Raw genomic sequence first — 25418 nt, forward strand, 5'->3', positions numbered from 1 at the left:
GAGGCCAGAGGGTAAGCGCCCTCGGGTCATGTGTGTAGGTAGATCGGTCAATTCTCCATAGAAAATAGTACATATGTAGATCCAATATCCTTTTTGTGTTGACATCTGCCGGCGGTTATCCCCTTAAAACATCCTCATCCTTTCCCTCTAATAATAGGCCTAAATTGTTGTTTCTGGGTTTGTTATGGTGTGACGATCTTTCTTTCTTTTTCTTTCTTTTTTTCTTTTAACCTTTTCCTCTTACTTCTTTTTTTTTCTATCTCTCGAATCAAGAGATCAACCTGAATATCAAGTTGCGCAGTTAACAAGGTTGACCCCACTCTCTGGCTTTTGTCATCCTGAGCTTTTTCCACACAGGCTTTCTCTTCATCCTTTTGGCCTTTCTTTTTTGGTAGTTCTATTCTACTATACTGTCTCTTTTCTCTTTTTCTTGTTCTTTCCCTCTCCTTTTTCATCCCTCTCTTCGTCATGGCCGGCATATTTCGTGCTATCTATGACTGGCTTCTGAGGATGTTCTGGTAAGTGGGCCGTTTGATAGATGCAGTTCTCGGGAGACCACGGCCCGTCCCCGCAGATGAAGCCCAGCTAAGACTCCATACAGGGCCAGTGAGATGGATGTCACCATGATCGGTCTTCAGAATGCCGGCAAGTCTTCTCTGCTGCGTGTGTTGGCGGTAAGTCGATCTGATAATGTCCTCATGGGTCCTGGCTGACCATAACAGGGTGGGGAGTTCACTGTCGAGTAAGTTATAGATGGTCTCACAGCTGAGATCCCATCTGGACCATGTCCTAATTCCTATTCCTTATAGCTCCATCCCGACAATCGGATTCAACACCAAAAGAGTGCAGAAAGGCCATGTGACTTTGAAATGGTATGTTCATCCTTCCCGATCAAGCACGGCGGCGCTAATCTATCCCCGCAGCTGGGATCTGGGCGGGCAACCTCGATTTCGGCCGATGTGGGAACGCTATTGTCGGGGCGTCAACGCGATCGTGTAAGGCTGGCTTATTTCCTCATTTCCTGTGTCCTCTCTCCCTTCCGGTTGGCATACTAACCAAAGCGAAGGTATATCGTGGATGCAGCAGACCGCGCTGCACTCCCAGTAGCGACTGAAGAACTTCACGACCTGATGAAAAAGCCCACGCTGGATAGCATCCCCCTCCTGGTCCTCGGGAACAAGTCCGATCTTTCAGACAAGCTGTCTGTTGATGAGATCATCGAGGCGATGGATCTGAAATCTATCACTCATCGCGAAGTAAGCTGTTATGGTATCAGCGCCAAGGAGGAGACCAATCTTGACGCTGTCCTGCACTGGCTCATTGCACGAGCTAGCCGATAAGGATGCTGTCTGTCCCTTGTGTCTGCCAGCTTTGACCTTCGACCTCGACTCGCGATATCCCTTTTGTTTTTCATACCCTCAACTGTCTCGCATTTTGATTGTGTTCATATCCCGTAGACTCTAGCATGTTTGGCCCGCAGCCTCGGATGTAACGATGTTGACGATGTAGTTTCCTTTTTTCTTGTTGCTCATGGATTCTCGAGTCCCTGATGATGATGTATGTTAATGGTCATGTGCGCTTCGTTTGATCCTTGTTCTTTTTCTTCGTCTTTTTTCCCCTGATTTCTTTCCTGGATCGATATGTAATAGAATGTTTCGGCAATGTTCATAGGAGAAGAAATTGACAGAAAGTCCAATCTGGGCATGGCCAACATAAATAAATGAAACACGGACCACTGATGTGTTGGCTGCCAACGCATCGATGCAGAATAAGCATCCCCGCCAATGGGCATCCCACATTAAACACATATTGTGGATGATTGTATGAAAGCCGGAAAAAATAATTCCGTAAATAATTGCAATATCATAGCTACACCATATGTTGCTGGTCTACATTGCTGTACGGAATACACCATGGCTTGCTGATTATTCTCAGACAAATCAAATCAAGTGGCATTAGTCGTACACAAAATATCTAGATCAGTTTTGTAAGCCCTTCATTGCAGACGGGCCAGATCCGGAGTTGCTCAAAAACCCTTTGAAGCGCCCAAGGTAGCGCAGTAACGCCCGTAACATCAAAAACAAAAACAAAGTGAAATGCGAAGAATGGGATCACTTGCAACGTTTCTCTACAATGTTCGGTCCATGCTCCTCGTACTCCTTCTTAGAGATCCACATCTGGTGGAAAGTTCCCAAACTAGCCAGGATACTTCCTCCAATCCAGGAACCGAAGCGTCTCTCGGAGGTGTTACCGGGAGCAGTGACACGCACCCTGGGACCAGGGAACATCTGCATCAGTTCGTGGTTCAGACGATCAGTGAAGCCATAAAGCAAGCTGGATCCGCCAGTCACAACGACATTAGCCAGCAGGTGGGGCCGGAGGTCGACATCAACACCGGCCAAAGAAGCCTTGACAAGTTCCGGGATAGTCTGCGCGGGTGTCGGGGGAGGGAAAGACGAGTCGGGGTCGGGAATGGCAGCCTTGGCATCGAACAGAGATTCCACGGCGCGGAAACGGTCGACACCGAAGACTTGGTTGTACCCATCCGGGAACTCGAATGGGCGACCGGGGGTAGTTCGAGCCATATCTTCGTTGGAAACGCCCGTGGGGCTGGGGGCTGAGAGCCTTGTAGGCCCGGGCCAAACCTGGACAACACATTCCTTGAACTCGGACAGTGTGCGCTCCTCGAGGAGAGCACGGTACGACGCATCGGGTGCCTTGTCCGCGGGGAAGGTCTTGTATTTAGCTTGGGCCGGTTGGCCAGCTTCGACAGCCGACTTCGAGCTGATAAGGTAATGCGGCGTGATTGTGATGGGTTGTGGGGTGTTGGCCTTGAAGATTGCCCTGATCTGCGACGAGATGTATTCACCGCCCAACGGAGAGTGCTGAACGCCCCGTTTCAGGATCATGCCGTCGTGGATCGGGGTAACAGAGATGTTGGAAGCTCCAATGTCAATAACAAGGGCGGAGGCCTTGCCGGAAGCGAAACTGCGCATGGAATTGGGTCAGCAAATGGTAGACATCTCATAGTGAGCCTGGTATACGTACGCAGCAAGAACACCACTGCGCGCCAGATAAAAGGCCGGGGTATCCCATTTCTCCATTGCGATTTCAATAGTCTTTTCGCGTGCCTTCGCCGGGTTCCATCCAGGCTCTGTCATCAACAATGGGCTGTCCGACAAAGGCTTCTCCTCTGACTCCACCTCCATTTCCGCAGGGAGCTCGTCCGGGGAAACGTCGTTTAATCCGTTCTGGAAGGGGTTGCCCGCTTTTGTGCCGGTGAGTCGCGACGTAAATGAGTGCTCCCAGACTCTCTCTGCCATATCCCAATCCTCGACGATTCCATCCTTGCCAATCGGGTTGTGGATGGACAGACCGGGGCGTGGGGTAACGAATACGTCGTCGCCAAATACGAACTTCTCTTGGCCGTCGGCGTTGTATTTTCCATAGCAGGTTGGGATCAGTGACTTGGGAGCATCTTCACCAGCAAAGCCCGCGCGGGTGGTTGAATATCCTGGGTCTCAGGACAATAGCCGACACCTCATCTACAGTGCGATCATTAGTATCTTGCGCATTAAATAGCGTGTAAGAGTTCTTTGGGATTGCAATAGCAGGCGCAATTGGGATGGCATATCTGGGATTACATACCTCCACCATACTCGGCAGCTTGAGGTGGGTTGGAAGGGTTCATCGCGAAAGTTGTGCAGGTATATCTAGGATAAGGGCGGTAGCTGTCACAAGGATCATGTGAATATTTTGAATTAAGTCGCCTGGAGACAAATCAAGACGTGACCATGCGTATTGGACGGACAATCAGAGGGGCTGGTTGGAGGCAGGAGAAGGGCGGGTCTTTTTGGTGCGGGTGTAGCTTTGGCTTTGACACCCAAACGGGCAGTTCACGATCAGGCTTAGTCATCTCAGGTGGACTGGTGTGCTGACTAAGGTAGTTCTAGGACCTCACATATGGCACCTCCTGGGCCCTGTATCATTTTTATGATTAAATATTGGAGATATACAGAGTATTTGAAAGGAATGTCCATATTGGAAGGCCACATGAGAAAGTAAGTGTAAGCTGATGAGCTATAATTCGCAACGAAGCAAAGATGATCTATACCGAACAATATGTACCCAACAACAACATTGAACATTGAAGATATCATTTCCATTTCACTTTTTTCTTCAAGATTATTCTCACATCTTGATGCGCTTGTATGTTAATTTGACGTCTGGACAAAAAAAAAATCATTCGGCTTATTCGGGTGTATGCATCACTCACCTAGCATGTCTCCAGAAAATATATATACGAAAAATAGTCAGTCGTTTAGTCGACTTTTGCCTTTGCCAACGCAGGACCTTGCTAAATTGAATATCTAGTTGGTTTGGGATAATCTGCAGACCTTGTGCTTGAAATAATACTACAATGTCTTCATTCCTTCCTGGGGATGGGAGCCAGAAGGATAAAGATAATTGGCCGCAAACTGTAGATCACCCGCGATTAGAACCAGCCTGTGACTTGGTCGGTAGCCCTTCAAAAAGATAGTCAGAAATAGCATTGGCGCAAAGTCATTATGGTATCGTATGCATATCGAGTAAAAACACATCACATGTCTCAGAGAACCAAGTACATAGAAGTACATATCAAAAGGAACCTGCCGTTTCAGACGAGAATAACAATCATTTCTTTCCCGCCTGTGCTTCTTTTTCCCGCATTGCAGCTCTCGCACTGCGACTGCCCCCAAGCTTCGGACCCCGAGGCCCTTCAACATTGGCCACCGGTTTTGCTGCGGGCCGAGTCCGACGCCGAGACTGCATCGCATCCATAAAGTCTCGCCTGAACTGCTCAGCAACGCGGTCATCGGCAGCCTGTTGGTCATCCATCTGGGTTTCCTCCTCATGTTCATCATAAATTTCCACTATAACAGCTAGTGTTAGCAAAGACACACACCATGTAAGATTTCCATTTGAATTCCACACACATTTGCTCTCACGCAGTACCTCCTCCACAAGACGATCTCTTGCGATGTCTGCTTCTGTCCTCTGCTTGCGATTGCGCCATGACTTGCCATCTGGGCCAGGGCGACCCGTCTCTGAAGTAGCATGATCCGCTGACGTCGGCAATTCTCCCTTCTCGGCCATTTGCCGAGTCGCAGCTTCTGTCCGCGCAATATTTCGCAATGTGGCTTCTTGGCCGAGGTCGATTTCGTGGAGTTTTCCTAGCGATGCAGGTTCGCGAGTCTGGTGTCCAGACACTGACAGCCCCCCGGCGACTTCCGCTTGGGTTGGTTGGTTGGAACCTGAATGATCCGCCTTTGATTCAGGTTGGTAGCGCTTAGCCATCTCGGAATCTATGAATGCCATCCTTATCTCGTTAGCCCACATCAAACGAACGGGACGACCAGTTGTAGGAAAGGATTCGTACATGTGCTTGTCAACATCCACTGTCTGACCGGTATATCCTGTGAAACGTTCATTCATTGCTCGTATCTTCTCGTCCTCGGTTTCTCCGGCTGCTGGTACTAGCGCCACTTGCTGGCCCTGATCATCTCCTAGTCGTGATGCGGTAGAAAACCCAATGCCACCCTTTCGAACTGCGCGGCGTCGAATATTACTGCTCCCTGGAGCTTGTGACGCGCTGGGATTCTCATCTTGATTATCGGCCTCTTCGGTGTCTGCGAGCTCAGGATCGGGACGTCGTCGCATGAACTTGCGCTTTTTTGCTGGGCGAAACAGGGGCTCGGTTGGTACGACTTCTTCTTGAGGGTCCATCATGGTTTGCGACAATGTGAACTCGTGTGGTAGGGTAAAGACGAGTGAGAAATTAATTGCCAACTTGAGGTCATTTCAGCAGTAGACAAACTATAATTCGTTGATCGCCGACCGCCTTTTATTCTGCCTACTTTATCGGGCTTACGAAGGCGCATGGAAGAGATATAGTAGGCGGTCAAGGCCTACATCATGAAACTGGTTGTGGTAACTTGCCCTATACACCGGCGTTTAGTTAATATGGTTGTTCAAATATAGTTGATGATCTAGTCAAATTTATGCCCACAACAGAGCTAGATCAGCTCAAAGAGAGATGCATAGGTGAGGTAGATATTGACATGGCCACGCTGGCTAGGTAAGGTAGACCAACACGTAATTCTAGCCTTGGACCTCGGGAGTGCAGGACCAGGCTGCTAATACTATGATGTCAGCTTTCTCGAGCCTCGAACGGTATACCATGCGGTATCTCTTCTGCTAGGTGTTATATTCGTGTGCACAATTGAATCCTGTAGCCGATCTCATTACTTTTCAATGTTGTAATATCTTTAATCATAGATGGAGTGTTCGTTTTATATTCGTTTTATATTTTTTTTGTTTCTAACAACACAAGGGTACTTCAATTTCAAGATTGGGGAAAGGGAGCAGAAAGTGGTCTGACATTAAGAGAAGCTCAGACAATGCCTTTGCTACATGAATTAAAGAATAGAGGTATACAAGACTTGTACTCCATATATTGTATGCTGTAGGCAAGGAGAATAAAGTATCGGAGTTAACATTAGAGTTTGAACCTTGAGAGTGTCCTGATCCCCGACCAAGTGGGATTTGACTCTCGGGAAAATGCCAAGGTTTGTGCTTAATTAGCCCCCAAATCGTACCTAATTTAACCGAATAGCCTTATATGCATGCCTTGGCAGAGACCACCAAGGGTAATGCAATTTGGACGATATCTTCCAAGACTGGGAAGTTTATAGCAGGCGATATTGTCTTGCAGATGAGTCGAGACAGGGTAAGATGGTACATTGAGTTATTGAAGGGAAATGAAAGTCGAACCTCCAGTGTCGTGCTCCATAGGGGGCGGGAAACTGGGTCACGCACAGAAAACACACATGGATATGACGCGTTTAGTCTCCAGGGCTAATTCGAATTATTAATAACTATGAATCCTCTGGGAAGGGCTCAGAATTCCCGAGACCGGAACGTCTCAGACGGCAAATGCAATCCGTGCCTAACCGATATAGGGTTTTCTCCGACTTATGCATCCATCGTAGGTGAATAAAATTCTAGAACATGACCGAGGATTAGCCGGATGGGTCTATGTATTTCTGGTCTGGTCAATAATCGGATTTGATAGATGCAAATAATGAAAGCGCTTCACGAGAGAGAAAGAAACACCAGGAATATCTACTCGGGTAACTCGGGTAGGTTAGAGCTGGTTGAGGCTCCAACCTTGGAAGCTACCTAGATATGCGGTGTAGATGGGAGCATATTCTTTCAATTTGGCCATTAGAAAAACCGCTGACCTTTACACAATTCACCCATTTGATTATTGGTCAGATTTTCTACCTTATCATCCTCGACACCTACTAGACCCCGCAAATAATGTTGAAATCTCTGCGGGTGAGCCAAATACGTTCACGGTGTGGAGCTATCTTGCCTACGTCTTCTCAACAATATTTCCCGGACATCTTTCGGAGACCGAGAACGCGGGAAGGTATCCACCAGGGAAGAATGCTCCGATGTACAATATACGTATATCATATGCGAGAACATGGCTCACCTGATGAGGTTGAGACTTCCCTTTTCTTTTTCGTTTCGATGACACAATCCCCACGATCTGTAAGAAAGCGTGCGCGGACAAATCCGGAGAGTGACCGAGATGGTGGGGTGCATTTCCCTCAACACCCCCAGGTGAGATTCGAAGTCAAATTTACTATATCTTGGCACTTGGCAGGGGGTGCACAAGCATTTGGGGCTCGCTCAAGCCTTTTTGTGGCCAACCAAAGCCGAGCCCGGCCCGAGTTAGGCAATGAGCGACATCGGAACCAAACCGAAGTTCTTATGCCGGCATTGCTCGGAAGATTCTTATTGCCCTAAACACATCTGACCTTCCCCATCCCGCGTTATAATTGAGCATGGAGATCGTGGATTCGGAAACCCGTCTCCGATATTCGGTATTCCCTCCAATCAGCCCTGGACATGCTATAGCATCCCGCCACTTACCTCTCATTTTCGGTATTAAGCGCATGGAGTTAAGTGTTTTTGAGTCGGGAGTGGCGAAGGCGCGGGATCCTTGTACACCGGGACCAAACCTACCCCGTGGAGTCGGCGCTGTGACCGAGTCACAGTCGGGCATTTTTCGAAATTTGATTAAAAGGTGCCACCATGGTGGATATACTTTATGTAGCTATGATATATTCTATCCACTGTGGGATTCTCCATCCCACAGAGAATTGTAATTTTGTGATGCGGGGTCTCCACGAGAAGGGTTGACCGAAAGCAGGGTATAAACCCATGTAGAGGCCCCTTCTCTCTTTGTTTCTCTCATCCCTCAGAGTGGCCTTTCCTAGACACACTCCAACATGTTCACATTATTTAGAGGAAAGGCGCTGAGCGTAGCGCAGGCATTGCTCATTGTAGCACCGGCCTTCATCGTCTTCGGTTATAACCAGTCTGGTTTGGCCCCTTTGGCTTCATTGCAGAGCTGGGTCAGTGTGTTCCCCGAGATCGACACAATCAACACAGAGGGTGCCCTGCACGCCCAACACTCCACAAACAAGGGTACCGTGATCGGCTCCTTCCAAATCGGTGCTCTATTGGGAGCTTTGTCGTGTACATTCCTGGGTGACCGACTCGGTCGCCGCAAGACTATCTTCCTGGGTGGTATCCTTACTATCATCGGCCAACTGCTGCAGACTGCGGCTTATGGCTTGCCACAATTCGTCGTCGGCCGTGTCATCCTCGGTGTCGGTGTCGGTCAATTGAGTGTTGCCGTTCCTGTCTGGCAGTCCGAGTGCACGTCAGCCAAACATCGTGGACAACATGTTGTCGTCGACGGTGTCTGTATCTGTTTGGGTTATGTTCTCTGTAACTGGATTGACTTCGGCTTGAGCAAAGTGGATGGCGCACTGCAGTGGCGTATCCCGTTGGCCGTTTCCTTCTTCTTCTCCCTCACTGTCGTGCTTTCAGTCTTCTTGCTTCCCGAGTCTCCTCGATGGCTCGTGCGTGTTGGACGTATTGAAGAGGCTACTAGCAGTCTAGCTGCCTACAAGGGTCTGTCTGACGATGACGAGGCCGTCCGCGTTGAAATCGCTGGTATCGAGACCTCCCTCGAGAGTACGGTCAACAGCGCCTCCATCATGGAAATCTTCACCTCCAGCAAGGCCGACGACGAGCGCCTTATCTACCGGTTCTGCCTGTGCGTCGCATTGCAATTCTTCCAGCAGATGTGTGGTGGGAACCTGATCTCGACATACGTGTCGACAATTTTCGAAGAAAACCTCAACATGAGCAGCGACCTGGCTCGCATTCTGTCTTCATGCGCCATGACCTGGAAGTTCTTCTGCAGCTTCATCGCCTTCTTTGCCATCGACCGACTCGGTCGCCGAAAGATCTTCATGATCAGTGGTACTGGTATGTCCGTCTGCATGATAGTCCTCGCCATCACCAACAGCTTCGAGGACAACAGAAACGCGTCGATTGTTTCGGCCGTCTTCATCTTCCTTTTCAATTCGTTCTATCCTGTCGGTTTCCTGGGCGGTAACTTCCTCTACTGTACCGAAGTCGCCCCCATGCGTCTCCGTGTCGCCATGTCCGCCATCTCGACTGGAAACCACTGGCTGTGGAACTTTGTGGTTGTCATGATCACTCCTGTCGCGCTTGATACCATCGGGTACAAGTACTACATTGTGTACGCTGTTATCTCTGCCTGCATTCCCATCTCGGTTTACTTCTTCTACCCCGAGACCATGAACCGCAACCTGGAGGCTCTTAACCATGTCTTCCGCGATGCTCCGACTACATGGGACATTGTCTCCATGGCCCGTCACCTGCCTCAGGGTGAGGCTGCTGAGGTGGACGTGTGGATGCGGACGGAAGAGAAGGGTGCGATTGATCAGAAGGAGAATGCCTAAATTATGGATTAAATTTATTGCGACGTTGCCCACTGTATATACTATGATGATGATGATGATGGAATGGGTTGTACTAAAGTACAATTCAAATAGATGAGACCACTAGAATGAGCCCATCAAATTTCAAGTTTCTACTGGTTCATTCATTTCCCTATAAGATGTCCTATAAGCACTAGGTAAATGCAGTTCGGTATCAGACGTAAATACTTGCCTCTGAGGACTCCCCACCGCTGAACAACCGATAAGTCTTATAGTTTCCTCTTCCCCTATGGTATGATATACCAGTTTACACATCCAATTCAACATAATGTAATTGGTTAGTCTCTGTAGAAGGTGGCATTGGCAACTCTTTCACCAACGCCAAGTCCGGGTTCTTTGTCTTTTATTCCTGCAACTCTGTCGGTTTCAAGCTTACTATCTTTAACATACCATGTCATTGTTATTGAGATATTCTCGGACTTATTGTTTTCCCAAAATAAGCCGCTCCACTTCGAGTTCCTTTGTCTTCCAAGGCTATGTTTGGATCCCTCGTCCACGACCCTGGGGTATTGTTGATTGTTCATTCTTTGTCTTTTTGTTCTTTGGCCTTATTTTTGGTGAATTTCGTGTTTGATCACGACGAACTAACAATAACTTCAACGAAGACCATTCAAATGTTCGACGTTGCCTATATAATTCCCCTCTGCATGTCTCCTGGTCTTCGCTCCAACTTCATTATCCAACAATAACATCAGTACCACATTTTATCTTACTTCAAGAACTTACGCAAAAAAACACCACAATGTTGAAGAGGATTCGTCACTCACTAAGGTGTTTTCCAAGACGCCGATGCGATTGTCACGACTACAGTCAACCTTCAGGAGCCCGGCCTAACCGTCCAGTGGAAAAGGCACCAAGACGCGCCCTGCGTCAACCACTTCCTAAGAATGTGATCAAAGGCGCGGGTCCAGCTAACCAGCCCCGAGGCAGTGAAGATGAGGATAGTAGCGATGACTATTACCCCCAAGCTACCCCCGCCAGCGAGTCTCACACAGGGATAACACCCGAAATGAGTATGACAAAACTTGACGATGAGTCTTCGTCTGACGATAACCCATATCCCCTCTCAACCAGCAGTTTCCATACAGACAGTCTACACGAGGTAAGCCATACCGATTCCAATAACGCGGTTGCATCAGGTGGTGACTCTTACTCCGCCGCAGCAAGAAATCCACACACAGACATTACTTCTGATATGAAGGATGCTAGCCTCATTGGGTCCCGATACGAATCATTCCCCGATCCAGGAGAAAGCTCTATTTTCGTGAGTGCGTCTGGTCCAGGTGAATACAATGCCGACGAAGAGGTCTATAACGGAGCTGACGACGACAGTCTCGATCTGAACCTTGAAGACGTGGAAATGCACGGTGTCTCGGTAGAACCCGAAGAACCCCAATATTCCAGCGGATCAGGGTCGAGCAATTCAAGCGACAGGAGACGTCGGCGATCTCTGGATAGCCAAGCACGAGCCGATGCCGAACACAGGGGCCTTCATGGATCTAGGGGCAGCAGCAGCAGCAGCAGCAAACGCCGGCGTCTTGCTGGCTCATCCGACACCGCAGGTGGGCGAGTGAGAACTGGGACCGAGCCGACTGTGAAGGACGTCACCAGGTACAGAAATAAAGGGGCACAATACCAAGCATGGATTGACGACCCCGAAGAGCCGGGGTGTCGAATCCAACCGGCAATGTTGACTATAGAAGAGATGACCGACAGAGCACAGCCAATGCCTTGGACAATCGATGAATCGTACTACGCAGTCGAGCCCGTGGCGCTAGAAGGTGGTGATGTGGAATCGATGAATATTGCTCGCGGCGGTCCGCGATACCGCTATACATATCTCCGAAGGGAGCCGGGACCAAATACGCCTGAGGTTAACGAATATGAACATCGAGTTGCTCGTGGTGTTCTTGTTGCTGAGAGGATCTACAGGGAAGATGGTCCTCATTGGAATGAGGTTGCTCGGGCTCAATACTTGCTTGATTTCAACTTGAAAACGTTGAGGCATGTTATCTTTACCGATATCGGGAATGAAGAGACAGGTCCATATATACGTCACGAACTCTACCCCAGATTTGGTGTTAGATGGTCACAGGCAGAAGAGGTTGGCTGTATGGTATTCAGACATGGTAGTGCTGAGTATCAAGAACTACTCGGTACAAAGTTGGGTAAAGCAGTGGCTTGTCTTGTTCTTTCTTCGTTCCCTAGGGGCACGATGCAGATCACTCGTATCGTCACTTGGTGTGATTCAACTGCGCCGCAGATGCGATTTGAGATTGAACCTGTTATTGCTGCGCCTATTGCTCTGGCTACAGCTGCATGATGTATATGATTTGAATAATTGGCTGATAATAATTTGCATATATTTGGTGTTACTATACAGTTCTTGGCATTGCCTTAGAGATAGAAATTATCATTTTACTATTATAATGTCCTAGGTGTGTCCTATAGTAGATGACGTCCTGCGCAAAACACAATTACCAACAGGTATGCTTTGCATAAAGGCTTGAGACCAGAAAGGTTCCAGGCACTCATCAGAAACGTTCAATAAAGAACTTATACAAGAATGGCAGATGATCAGTCACAGACAGCAGAAAGAGAAAAGCAACCGATGAGAATTGCAAACAAGATGCCAGCACCAATATTATACAGCATCAGCAATGATAACCTCAGCAGCCTTCTCACTGATCATATAAATAGGCAGGGCGATATAGTACCCCGGGATCTTGGGGAAGACAGAAGCATCCACAACACGCAGACCGTCAACACCACGAACACGGAAGTCAGAATCCAGCACAGCCTGAGGATCCCCATCTTCTCCAATAGCAGCAGTGCAGCAGGCATGGTGCCCCCATGCTTCCCGCTTAATGAAGTCTTTCATCTGGCTCTCGGTAGTGACATTGGGTCCTGGCCAGACCTCTTCAAACCCGCCATCGAGGGGAATAAGGTCATCAAAGATCGTGCGGGAGAACTGCATTGCCTCGTACACAGCCTGAAGATCCTTCTCATCTGCACCATCTGTGGTCACTCCGGAATCAAACGAGTGGAAGTTGATAAGGGGCGTATCACGCGGGTCAGTAGATCGGAGCTCAACCGTGCCAGCGTTATTACGGGAGCGCGACTTCAACGTGATCCAGGTCCAGTGCTGGGCATTTTTGAGACCTTCGTATGAGTAGTTGGGATAATAGCCGGGGAAGTTGGCAGGTGCTCCTGAAATCAATAGATCGGGCTCGTCCTCTGCGACAGAGGACTTGTGAATGATGGCAATGGCGATTCCATTGGTGGTATAGGTGCCTTTGAAGAGGGGATTGTTCTCGTACTGTTCCAGACAGGGGTCGGGAAGAGAATACAAAAAGGTACACTTGGACGTGAGGACGAAATCGGTGGGTGACTTGCCCACTGTGCCTGTCTCGTACCGGTCCTGAAGATTACGACCGACGCCGGGGAGATCCACCAGGGTTGAAATTCCATGTTTGGATAACTCCTCCTTTGGTCCAATACCACTCAGCTTCAGCAGCTGGGGGGTGTTGAACGAGCCTGCAGACAGAATCACTTCACGAGTAGCACTCACGCTACCTGGTGTCCCGTTCGACGATGTCTGGGAAGCCCGGGGGTCTGCGCGGTAGAGGCTCTGTCCACGAAGATAGTCAACACCGGTAGCCCGTGGCTTAGCGCCGGTGGTATCGAACCGGAGCTTGGTGACCAGGGTGTTCAGCTGGATATCAAGATGATATTTTCGCGAACCATCTGAGTTCACAGCGTTGACTGTCTTCATGAGGAATTCTCGAGGGCCTGTCCGCTTGTACTCGGGAACATCCACGGCGAGAGGCACTTGGTATGGACCCTCCTCGTAGTCGCGCGAGGGAGAGGGGTTGTTTAGATCGCGCAGCAGGACTTCTGCGAGGCCCGTGACCGTGGTGATCAGTTTACCCAGCAGTGTTTTACCCGCGGCGGTCGCACCGGCCAGGATTAAGGACAGAAGCTTTTGGTCTTCGATGACGAGACGCAAGTCTGTAAGACTCGTTGTGAGCCATCCGTCGAATCCGTGGCCCACCAAGCTGCTGGGCAGGTATCGGTTGCGCTCTAGTCTCGTAAAGTATTGTCGCATGTTTGAGGCGGACCATGAATCATTGCCAGTGAGACTGGCCAGTTGCTCCCAGTCATTCTCGTACGGGTAGATGGTACTATCGAGACACTGGTCAGCATATGATAGTCACGTTGGATAGACACCGAGAAGATATGGCTCACATCATGGCATTGTGAGCAGAGCATCCCCCCAAAGTACCTGCTCGAGGGTATAAAATTCCCAAGGGCTCGGAGCCATTGGGCGCATTGCTTCCAACATGAAGGTCGCCAGCAGGAGTCCGATAAGTCATCTTGGAGTCTTCTTCCTGACGAGTCAAGTTGGAGTAGTGGTTCACGAAATAATCCCATCTCATCGGTTCGTATTCGGTGGACTGGAGCTGCAGGGCGGGGACAATCTGCTGGGTCGCATTTCCCTGGTCATCACCTGCCTCTAGAAGAAGCACCTTGTATCCTGCAATGGCCAATCGTGCTGCTACAGGGCCACCTCCAGCACCAGAGCCAACAACGACATAGTCATACTCAGTAGCGGAATTCTCGTTATCCGAAGACCGCTTGTGCAATTTATGATGTCCATGGTCACTGGATTCTGGCGTTAGTCTTCTGTGTCATCAAGATCCAAGCAGGCACCGGGGCATGGAGGTGCACCTACGAAGCCAAGACAACCGAAAGGGTGGACAATAGTCCAACTACTGCAGAGAAACGCATAAAGGAGAAAAGACGGAGATGTTCTCCGAAAATCAAAAGCAATCAAAAAAACAAAACAAAACGAAACAAAACAAAATGGAATCAAGCAATAACAGACAACGAAAGAACCGATTTGGGGTATATTAATGACCACCAAGCCCTTCTCCTGACTCTATTATAAGACCATAAAAGCAAAAGCACGGCGGGCATGCCTAGTACGATATTTGGCCACGTTATTGGGTATATTCCTTCAATTTCCTCGTGAAGGCGATCGACATAAGCTTCCACTTTCTGCATTAGCCTGTATCATGCATGGATAGCCATCCCGCAGCACGCCACTGCGGCCCTAGTAACAGACTATTCCTATAACTCATGTACATACGAAGTAAGAATGGTTCTGACTCGTATTGAACTTGGCAATGTATACAAGGAAATTGATACTTTTCGCTTGTGGGGACTGGCCAGCCAATCAATATATTCTAAATCCTGACCACCCGTGCCGACTTGCTAGCGTCTTCTCTGCCGCTTGACATGCCGATCGTACAGCTCGAGGAAACGCCAATCTAACGGTGAAGCTAGACTTGTTTGGGTGTTTATGTTTTTCATTTGCAACAATGATACAGGGGGGTTGTTGCGGAGTACATCGTAGACGTCCGGACCCTACCTAGGTAAGCCACATTAACGACTAAGTGGATTGGGGTGATATCCACTCTCATTGTGAGATCCAAAACCTAACTCAACTTGATTTCCCGGGAGTTGTCTCACTTTTCGGTTAAATGGTAAAAGCGTGTGAAGTATTACTCCATGAAAGCTCCAGCCCCTTATTGTTGGTGCAGAGCTGGGGATGTACAGCATAGTGATGCTATCTTGCTTTCTTCCTATTCCACCAAAGCCTGCTGAATTATCCTCTTACATTATATGGGGTTAACTTCATATGAGAGAAAGTACAATGTGAGTTCTGAATAATTAGTGGTTAGTGGTCAGTTGAATACATATCTGAAAAATATAGACATCAAAGAGAGACATCGTAGTTCGGTGCCCAGGTGGGATCCAATAATTACATAAGTAAATACAAAGACAAAATGCAAAGGAAATCAAGGGAATGAAAGTAATTGCCCCACATAAAACAACCTCCCCTCTTCGCCCTCAACTACACCGGGTGTGGGTGGTGTAGCCGGGCTTCATCTGAGGTGTCTATGTCATCCAGCGGGTAGAATTGGCGATCAGGATTCTTATTCTGGGCGGGGACAGCTGCAAATTGAGACCCATTCCCGCGAGAATGAGAGTCCATAGCGTATGAAGATTTGACTTTGGCAGTATCGCCAAAGAGTCCGGGAGATATACGACGTAGTAGAGATCGAATGGCAGGCAGACAAGCACAGATAACGCCAACGTCGCATTCGATAGTACTCCAATATCCGACGGTCACGTAATCCCCTTATAGATGTTAATACAATTGCCCAGATTGAAAGAGGAAGGGGAAGAAAAGAGATACTCACATGTTAGGTTCGTGGTAGAAGCAAAGTGAATTAGTGAATTCAGCCGTAGGATACTGATAAGGGTGACACTAAGCTCAAGAGTTAGTTATTGACATTGTGGAGCAGGATGAAATAGGGAAACGCACAAGATGCCCAGACTGAACATGCACATCACATATGATTTTCGTTTCACGGAAAGGTTTAGACCGTATAGCTGGCGCAGTGGAAGCACCATGACGATTATATCAAGGACCATGTTGAGCACTGCCGCTGCCCAGCCCTGTGCATTGATATGGTTGCACTTATAATTCTCTTCTTCATACCAGCGGTGCCACGCTCCGGGTAGAGGTCGACACTGGAACACCGAGATCAAGACAAAGGCAATCCAGTAGCCGACGTTCAGTGCAATAGCCACATAAGTTGCCATCCGGAACCTCTGATCAGGGAAGATACGAAGGTAGAAGAAGCAGATTGATATTTTGGTCAGCGGCAGAATACTCAGGTAGAGCAATTCATCCCAAAAGTAGACCTGGTGCAATTAGACAACTTCCCTTGGCAGGTGCATAAAGCCAGCACTGTGGAGTACTCACATAAAGAATATGGGTGATGTTGTCGAAAGGAATGGTCCACATATCCTTTCCTAAACCTGAATCGGCCACTATAGGGATTGTTAGTCAAGTGAAGGTGGTTTAACGAGCTACAACGGGAACCATACAGACGACTGAGAGTGCAGAAAGTGGAATGAGAAGAGCCTGTTAATTTCCAGTGAGAAGAGATTTCAGTTTCGAGCAAAGGGAAGATTGTATATACCATCGTGAACATCATTGTCCAATCATCCGCCCCAAAAATACCACCACAGCAGCTTAATCGAGCCAGCATGCGAAGAACGAAAGCGATAAGGGCTACAATTCCACCTGCAACCCCTGCATGAGAAACAATCTTTGTGCGGTCCCGGATAGGGGCTCCGCACGCTGTTGAGGTGACATTTTTTGTGGCTTGCAGTTGTTAGCCATGATGACCAGTGGGGATGAAGGACGAAACATTGACTCACTTAGAGATTCTTTAACTGTGCAACTGACAAGAACGCATTTCTGCAGAACGGCCGTGTAATGTGCATCAGTGCATAGACATTTCTGGTCGGTTGGCTCGCAGGACGATTGTGGCACCGAAGTCGTCATACATTTCAGCTTCATAGGTCAGTGTTATCAACTTCGCGCCAAAGGAGCAATAGAAAGATTGAAAATACCTACCGCACACGAGGGTAAAACGGCCGCCAACTGTTCCATCCCTGCTATAACAGTCGTTGCGAACAAGGCGGCCACGAGGGCTGCTGCACCGAACAAACGCATTGTGAAGACTACAGGATAGGATGCATTCGTGATCAAGAAACTGACAGAGAGGATTTGGACTAAATTTGACGAGGCGAGTCAGGAGAATCTAATCTTATGAGATACATGACGATCACTTGACTAGGATATAAGAGTTTGTTAGTTTGATGTACATCCAACGTTGGGATTGTTAGCGCATGAACAACTCAAGCTTCAAGATTAAGTAGTGGCCCACGTTTATCCTCGAAAAATTGCCTTTCTACAGAGTACACCGTAGTTGTCTAGATGTTTAGACGATCTGGTATTAACATTGCGGGAACTGTTTTGACTCTCTGCCAAGCATCGAAGTGTGGCCTGGAAGCAGTCCACATCTCTGGGATTTCCTAAACTAGACGACGCAAGTACAAAAACTTTCCATACAACCATTCAGCCGGTAATCTTGGACGGCTCTTGGGACCCATCGTGGAGTTGCCTAAGGTGGTCTTACACTCTTTTTAAGGTTCCAGCCGCGAATGTGGCTGAATTAGAAAATTAGAAAATTGGGATCTACACAGATACGAGCCTTCCCCAACCCTTGGCCCACTTTAGACGTTTTAGGGGCCCACAAATGGGCACAAATACCGGGCTGGACGTCCATCGAGCAAACCAAAGACCCTGACAAGCTGTGGGACTTTCGTACTCGGCCCTACTCGGAACGGGCTTATGCGTTCCAATTCCTCTAATTGAGCCTAATTGCCTCCAGAAAGACCCACAGGCGGGATATGGTCCGGAACAATGACTATTGTACTCCGTACCCTACTCCGTAGTAGCCCTTTGTCTCTCCGAATCCCCGGAGACGATCCGAATACCTATTATCTAAAGTGGGCCCAGAGTCCTGCTATCTGAGGGAAAGATCGCTTCGATAGAAAGTATTTACAATATACACGCAACCTACGGGATTTGATGGGATTTGGTGAGCAATGCAGATCCAAAGACTTGTGTTGTATAGCTCAAAAGCCTAGTGCTGTAGTGCTGTGATAGGCACTGTTAGGCGCTGTTATTGAAGTTATTGAACTAAGATTTGAATTTATCAAGGGGACCTTTGCTAAAAGTCGGCTCACCGGAGGCATGCGCCAAGTTTCATCTCCGCCACAAGAGCCTTCCCACATTCCCAAACCAGAGTTGATCAGCATCAACTTACCAATATATCCATAATTCAGCCGAGATATAGCCACACAAATGGCCATGCAGAAATCAGGGGCGTGTACTCCGTACCGTGCTATCCAGAGCCTTTTACGGGGGGTGCTAAACGAGAACGAGATGTACTACAGCGGAATGCTTCACGAAAGAAAGAAGGGGGGTTGAAGCTGACGTTTGACATCAAGTGGGACTTAATTTACGATATACATACAAACGTATTCTGTGCAATACGGCTACCATACAGCTGGCCAGTTGTCTCTACGATGCTCTGGGCCATAATTGCAAATAGTCTACTCCGTACCGTGGACTCGAGCGCTAGGACGGGGCCATTCAGGGGATCAACATTTCTCAGCATGTGTGCTCCGTATCATCCGAAGAGTTACCTAGGCACAGAATTGCCGCGGGATATCTAAAGAACTCATTATTTTATTCCCCTAGAAGTGTGTTCTTCAGTCGCTCTTTACATGATCCCTGCGAACCCCGGGGCAAACTGGAATTTCTAGCGGAGGACTAACATATTCGATCATCATGCGCATCGCTCCAGGGCTCTTGGTCTGGCCACTGTCGCTCCTTAGCCTAGTGTCGGCTTTCCCCGGATCAATGAATGGCCACAATGGCCACTCAGGACATCATCAGGGCTTGCACAAGCCTTGCCCATATGCCAATATTCAGGACCAAGCCAAGCCGAAGACGGAACATGAAAAGCGGTTTCTCTTCAGTTTGATGAAATCGCCTGTTGACGGTATGGCACAAAAGCTCCCCCGAGCTGTCACCATTTGTAACAATTAACTCTAGTTACCGGCGAACATGCATTCCAACCCCCTGATTTTGAAAACGGTGACCAGCGAGGCCCCTGTCCAGGTCTCAATGCACTGGCAAATCATGGGTATATTCCGCGGAGCGGAGTGGTATCGGTAGGTTATTCCCGCGTGACTGGCGTCGAATCCTAAGCTAAGCGTGAAAAGTTCACAAACGTGGTTGCAGCAATCAACAAAGGTACTATTGCATCATGAGATTGTCGATGCAGCGCATCCTAACATCTTTCGTATAGTGTATGGCATGGGCGTCGATCTCGCCACCATCCTTGCGATCATGGGCACCGTCTGGACCGGTGACGTACTGTCCCTCGATCCCAGCTTCTCCATCGGTGGTCCCGATACTGGCGTTAACAACCTGCTGAACAACTTGGGTGGCGTCCTCGGTTCGAACACCTCACTTGCTTGCAAATCCGGGTCGATCGCTAACACCACCTGCAGGCGAACCCCAAGGCTTGATTGGCTCGCACAACTTCATCGAAGCAGACTCCTCCAACACTCGTGACGACCTCTACGTTACCGGAAACAGCTGGACACTGAATATGGACAAGTTCATGGCTTGGTACAATATGTCTACCGACGGCACCTACGACATGAGTCTCATGGCCAAACGCGCAAAGATCCGTATGGACGAGACTATTCATACAAACCCGGATTTCTACTATGGACCTGTGACGGGGCTCATTGCGCGCAACGCCGGTTACATCTTCCCAGGTCGGCTGTTCCGAAATCACTCTGCTGAAAATCCAGAGGGAACACTGAGTAAGTTGATTCAAGAGATTGTGAAATCCGACTGAATATGCGAGATTTGCTGACCCGCATCCTAGCTAAGAGCCACCTCCGGAGTTTCTATGGTATTTACGGCCCGGAACACAACCTAACCTACCGCGAAGGATGGGAAAGGATTCCCGAAAACTGGTACAAGACTCCTGTGGACTACGGACTCATCTCACTTAACTTGGATGTCATTGACTTTATATTGAAATATCCAGAACTCGGAAGGTATGAGACCCTGCTAGGTGACCCACGCTGATAAATTTCTAATAATTATTTGAATCTAGCATTGGAGGGAACTTGGGTGAAGTAGACAGCTTTGCGGGAGTTGATCTAGGGGATTTGACAGGTGGTGTCTTGAACCTGGCCGGTCTGCTGGAGGATAACAACTTACTGTGCTTCGTGACTGAGGTACTGAAGTTCGCCAGCCCCAACGCGCTTGCAGGGATATACTCGACCGTGGCCAAGCCGTTAGAGTTCGTCGCTAATATCCTCGCTGTGCCTTTGCTCAACCTTACTTGTCCGGCATTCCAGGATCTTCAGATGGGAGGGAAGCCACTATGGGAAGCCCTTCAAGACAATTTCCCCGGTGCTATGAAGAGCAATCGTGCTCTTTAGACGTTATGGGTTCGCTTGGATGGATTGGCTGTACTATTAAATAATACGGTTGAGTTAGGATCTTTTAGTAGAATATTTCGTTAATATTTCGTTAATACAGACTTGACTTGTCTTCATGTGAAAGCCCGAAACGGGGATATCAAGGAACCGAGACGTGCAAATCCTAGTTGGGGATTAAGATTCGGGAATATGCAGGGATATGCAGGCTGGCATTTCATGGGGACCTGCGTAGAGACCTTGTTTGCATTCCTCCTAAGTAGGGCTGTCTGAATTAGTCGATTCAGAGATTGTTCCATGAAAGCAGAACTGGGATCTTATCTACTATGCGGCTCAGTGGTTTAGTGGGATAATTCATCTTTCGGGAGAAATCTCTGGTTTCAGAATTACCAATATAGATGAGGTCCCGGGTTCGATTCCCGGCTGAGCCCCGTTTTTTTATTTTTTGATGTCGAAATCTCATACACCTCTATTAGGAGCGGCTGCATTAATTTGAAGTTGTAGTTATCGATACTCATGCATATAGTCTCAAGTATGTACATATGTAGCTTACATATATGTACATACATAGAATCTGCCAAGACCACGGCACTTGGATAACCACGTGTTAGGAAGGTACAAATCTGCTTAGGGAAGGAGCCAACCTCAATCTCTTCGATATGAATAACCTTCCAAGGTTGGAACTCATCGCTCTGACCCCGGAACCTCTGCACTTCCTTTCTTTGCAATACCATTGTAGCAGATTTGGCTTCTTCGATCCAGTTCCTTTGGGATCTGGGAAATTCTCCGATCAGACGCCTCGAAATCAAACAAAGAACTCTCATCTGCCAAGGTCACTAGGCCCGATTAAACAGAAGTCGCGCATCGTCTAGAGAACTACTTGGACGGTCCGGCCAACGACAGACCAACGACAGACCAACGACAAACCACGCTCATGCAACTAAGCGATAGCTCTAAACTATCGTACGCGTCTCGCAAGGAAGCGAATGCTCGGACGCAGCGGTCAGAAGCATCTACACATTAATGGTCGGCTATAATGGGTAGGATGACAAGGATTGTTTAGTGTCGGGGCAGTGTCCGTACTAGCTATGCGGGGTTCTTTGCGCCCTGCCCTGTGATTCCAACATTGAGGCTGTCACTCTGCATTTGCCCGTATCTGATTGTACCAATCTATATCAGTTTAATTAACTTGAGTTTAGCCCTGGCTCGACACTATCCTAGGCTCCTCGAATGTACCTGCCGGGGGTGTAACCCAAGACATTCCTGAGCCCTAGAAAGGAAAACAGTAATGCCCTTTCTTTAAACTGGCATTTTACGATTGGACCTACATATAAGGATGCATTTCCCGGCATTCGATGTTTGGATCTGGACTACACGTCTATCCATTCAACTTCTTGATTCCTCTTCATAATGCGCTCCCTGTGGACATTATCCGCCCTGGCGCTCTCAGCCGAAGCCATCAAAACAACAGGATGTCCTCTTTTAGGTCCAGCATTCCCTGCCCCTACCGCTCTGTCAGAGGATCCCATTTTTTTCCAGCAAAGCTGAGGAATTGACCTCAAAGCTCAATGAAGCTATCGAGGATGGAAGTCTACCTGGTATATCATTCGCAGTGCAGGTCTTCAGCAGCGAAGAGGACCATTCGGCATTCGGTTTCTACCACACAGATAATCCAGTTAAAGTTGGATCTGTGGGGGGTTAAAGAGGTAGACGAGGATACCATGTTCCGAATTGGCAGCATATCGAAGCTGTGGACAATGTTTCTCTTCATGACTTTGGAAGGAACGCGGTACTTCCACGAGCCCGTTTCGAAATACGTGCCTGAGCTGCAAATAGAGTACAGCCCAGCGCAAGCAAAGGACAAGATTAATTATTTGCAATGGAGCGATGTTACGATCGGCGAACTGGCTAGTCACCAAGCGGGCCTTGCAAGAGACTGTATGACGACCCATACCCCGATGACCCGAGTGGGCAATGCGAAAAGACACTGATCTTGGATTCTAGATGCATTTGGTGACCTCGGATTTAAGTCGGATCTTCTTCAAAGCATGGGCTTCCCTTCGCTTCCAGAGGACGAGCAGCTGACTTGTGGGAGTGAGTACCCGTGCGATAGGCAAGGTAAGTCGATTTCGTGTGCTCACATCATCGCTCGAATTATTTGGCTGACAGAGGGGACATTTTCAAGAATTTTTCCGTGGCATTCTAAAAACGCGTGAGTAGGGTGATTCCACTGAATCTAGGTATACCCCTAACGTGGTCTATTAGATCCCTTGACTTCGACCTCACAGACACCGATATACTCCAACGCAGGATATCAAATTCTGGGATACGCGTTGGAGTCAATCGCAAAACGCCAACTACGAAGAAATATTATGGGACCGTCTTATCAGGCCGCTCAACTTGACTCGGTCCTGTCTCAAGGTCCCGGACCCTAGCTTGGCGGTGATTCCCCACAATGAGACTTTCAGTTGGTTTGGATATGAGATTGGCGAAGAGGCTCCGTGAGTGCTAATACATTGTTTGATGTATACCTAACTTACAAATTGCTAGAGCTGGAGGCATGTTCTCTTCCGCAAATGACATGGCCACATTTGGACGCGCCGTTCTCTCCAGCACCCTTGTGGACCCTGCCGTGACAAGGCGGTGGATGAAGCCGCTAACACACACGTCATCCCTGCAACATTCCGTAGGCGCGCCCTGGGAGATCTATACATTTTTGACACCTCGTCGGGTCGACCTGTACACCAAGGCCGGAGACATCGGGCTTTACTCCAGTTCCATTGGTCTTTCGCCAGATCACAATGCCGGTTTTACAGTTTTAGTTGCTGGTGGTAACTCCCATGTGATGACATCGACAATCGGGGAGATGGTTGCTGATATTATGCTTCCCGGGTTTGACGAAGTCGCCAGAAACCAAGCTCTGAAACGCTTTGGGGGCACATATGCTTTGACGAGCGACTCCTCCAATTCCTCAATTACCATCACCGCCGATGACGGGGCTGGCTTGGTAGTCTCATCATGGATCAGCAACTCGGTCGACATGATCGAGTCTTTGATGGGTTTGCAAGGAGTGACCGATCGCTCTGCGATAAGCATTCGTCTACAGCCTAGCGGCCTGGAGACCCCAGGGAAGATCTCCTTCTTGGCTGTTATCTATACACTTAGTGCACCAAAAGACGCTGGGCCCCTTGTTGGATCCTGCTTTTCGTGGATTTTGCTCGACTCTTTGGTGTATGGCAACGTCGGTCTTCCAGAGTTTGAGTTCGCACTGAATCATGACGGCTATGCGACGAGCTTATCCCCTCGGGCGTTGCGTGTTACTCTTCCCTAGAGTTTAAGGGGAGAAGATCTCGTTTGCGGTTGATTCGTCATGATGCATCGAACTTGGCGGCTGTTTTATTTTCTTACTGTACATAGTTACTCTACGTACCAGCGCTAAAAAGTCGATTAATTATGGCTGGACTTTTGAGAACCATGAGCCCAAGCTAGGAAAAGAATTCCATAGGACACCATGCTCCAATATCGACGCGTCGCGTTCTGGCCTCCTTCGTCGAGAGGAGGTCGCGCGTGTCTTTTTGCGTTTCACGGTGAAATAGACTATTTTGATTACCTCCTTGGAGACAAGCTGTGCCTGAAAGTCTCCGTTACGTTTGATGACTGGGGATGGAGGACGTCCGGTGGAAGCGCTTTGAGACCGTAGCAAGAATCAGGCAAACGGGTCGTGTAATTTGACGAGAACAGTAACGCACGCGATATGGGCCGTGGCTGCGTTAAAACACAAGATCAGAGACGGCGGCCGTTCGGTGGGGGGGGGGAAAGGAGTACGAAAAGGGGGAGGCCCCTTGCCAAGAGCCCCGACTCACTCGACGTGGATCTCTTGGCAATCTTGGCACAGGGCAAGTGGAAACGAAATCGGGCAGGAACCTTGGAGTAACCTTTTTGGGTGGGGACTACCTGCCTCTTTTGCAATATAGTCCTTCTAGGTCAAGTCCAGGCACCACACTATACCCAACATATTGCTTACCTAGGTACACATGTCTCATGACATACATATGTTGAAGGGTGCAGAGCAGGTACTTAGATCTAAGGGTTGCGAAAGGGCCCGTGAGACAGACTACAAAAGTAATACAGTCATTTGATATAAGTCTTATGATATCTACCGTATATTACTTCCATTCAAAAATAAAGATAGAGAGAGATAGATGATCAATAAAGGAGGGGGAAAATACAGGAAAAGTAGATCAAAGGAGATATTGCTATTAAGAGATGCCGTATTCCTGTAGCTGCCTAAGGCCTGTTTGCAGATTGAGCATTTTGTTTGTTGCAGGTGTATAAATTCTTTGCTTTTGTTAGTTTAAGTGATAATAATTTCTTCCTTCTTCTTCTTCTCTCTCCCCCCTGGTTGTTAGTGGCAGCCCTCAACAATTATAAAACCCAATATATATATCCAAAAACAGAACACAAAACAGAGATTCCAGAAGACTTCTGAGAAATTATTCGAGATGACATTCAAAGAGGACATACGGA

At 48.4% G+C, this 25418-nt stretch overlaps 9 protein-coding genes across 9 annotated transcripts; 5 read left to right on the plus strand and 4 right to left on the minus strand.

Moving 5' to 3' along the window:
- Positions 1-468: 468 nt before the first annotated feature.
- On the plus strand, positions 469-1340 carry N7519_004091 (ADP-ribosylation factor-like protein; the record flags this gene model as incomplete). The annotated part of the gene is made up of 6 exons (XM_057290867.1): positions 469-518; positions 602-674; positions 723-742; positions 810-872; positions 924-995; positions 1067-1340. 6 exons carry the CDS (start codon positions 469-471, stop codon positions 1338-1340), a joined length of 552 nt encoding a protein of 183 aa, XP_057152069.1.
- Positions 1341-2111: 771 nt separating this feature from the next.
- N7519_004092 (actin family protein) lies at positions 2112-3759 on the minus strand (the record flags this gene model as incomplete). Its single annotated transcript, XM_057290868.1, has 3 exons — positions 3649-3759; positions 3049-3520; positions 2112-2988 (listed from the first exon to the last, which is right to left on the minus strand). The coding sequence occupies exons 1-3, from the start codon at positions 3689-3691 to the stop codon at positions 2112-2114; spliced, it is 1392 nt and encodes a 463-aa protein (XP_057152070.1). The 5' UTR covers positions 3692-3759.
- A 915-nt stretch (positions 3760-4674) lies between these two features.
- N7519_004093 (telomere length and silencing 1 family protein) lies at positions 4675-5769 on the minus strand (the record flags this gene model as incomplete). Its single annotated transcript, XM_057290869.1, has 3 exons — positions 4675-4913; positions 4977-5359; positions 5420-5769. The coding sequence occupies 3 exons, from the start codon at positions 5767-5769 to the stop codon at positions 4675-4677; spliced, it is 972 nt and encodes a 323-aa protein (XP_057152071.1).
- A 2573-nt stretch (positions 5770-8342) lies between these two features.
- N7519_004094 (sugar porter family MFS transporter) lies at positions 8343-9893 on the plus strand (the record flags this gene model as incomplete). Its single annotated transcript, XM_057290870.1, has 1 exon — positions 8343-9893. One exon carries the CDS (start codon positions 8343-8345, stop codon positions 9891-9893), a length of 1551 nt encoding a protein of 516 aa, XP_057152072.1.
- Positions 9894-10674: 781 nt separating this feature from the next.
- Positions 10675-12255, plus strand: N7519_004095 (uncharacterized protein; the record flags this gene model as incomplete). Its single annotated transcript, XM_057290871.1, has 1 exon — positions 10675-12255. One exon carries the CDS (start codon positions 10675-10677, stop codon positions 12253-12255), a length of 1581 nt encoding a protein of 526 aa, XP_057152073.1.
- A 321-nt stretch (positions 12256-12576) lies between these two features.
- N7519_004096 (GMC family oxidoreductase) lies at positions 12577-14723 on the minus strand (the record flags this gene model as incomplete). Its single annotated transcript, XM_057290872.1, has 3 exons — positions 12577-14116; positions 14181-14597; positions 14668-14723. The coding sequence occupies 3 exons, from the start codon at positions 14721-14723 to the stop codon at positions 12577-12579; spliced, it is 2013 nt and encodes a 670-aa protein (XP_057152074.1).
- A 1129-nt stretch (positions 14724-15852) lies between these two features.
- N7519_004097 (CFEM domain-containing protein) lies at positions 15853-17529 on the minus strand (the record flags this gene model as incomplete). The annotated part of the gene is made up of 8 exons (XM_057290873.1): positions 15853-16139; positions 16202-16269; positions 16327-16709; positions 16771-16838; positions 16896-16932; positions 16991-17175; positions 17232-17367; positions 17431-17529. 8 exons carry the CDS (start codon positions 17527-17529, stop codon positions 15853-15855), a joined length of 1263 nt encoding a protein of 420 aa, XP_057152075.1.
- Positions 17530-19215: 1686 nt separating this feature from the next.
- Positions 19216-20894, plus strand: N7519_004098 (peroxidase family protein; the record flags this gene model as incomplete). Its single annotated transcript, XM_057290874.1, has 7 exons — positions 19216-19429; positions 19483-19601; positions 19653-19683; positions 19739-19888; positions 19944-20264; positions 20330-20504; positions 20564-20894. The coding sequence occupies 7 exons, from the start codon at positions 19216-19218 to the stop codon at positions 20892-20894; spliced, it is 1341 nt and encodes a 446-aa protein (XP_057152076.1).
- A 1407-nt stretch (positions 20895-22301) lies between these two features.
- Positions 22302-24222, plus strand: N7519_004099 (serine hydrolase domain-containing protein; the record flags this gene model as incomplete). Its single annotated transcript, XM_057290875.1, has 6 exons — positions 22302-22405; positions 22431-22509; positions 22568-22829; positions 22896-23103; positions 23180-23392; positions 23442-24222. 6 exons carry the CDS (start codon positions 22302-22304, stop codon positions 24220-24222), a joined length of 1647 nt encoding a protein of 548 aa, XP_057152077.1.
- Between the last annotated feature and the right edge of the window lie 1196 nt (positions 24223-25418).

The sequence above is a fragment of the Penicillium mononematosum genome (assembly GCF_028829835.1).
Source record: "Penicillium mononematosum strain IBT 11891 chromosome Unknown utg000002l:1.0-8112719.0:1.0-8118358.0, whole genome shotgun sequence".
NCBI classification, from domain to species: Eukaryota; Fungi; Ascomycota; class Eurotiomycetes; order Eurotiales; family Aspergillaceae; genus Penicillium; species Penicillium mononematosum.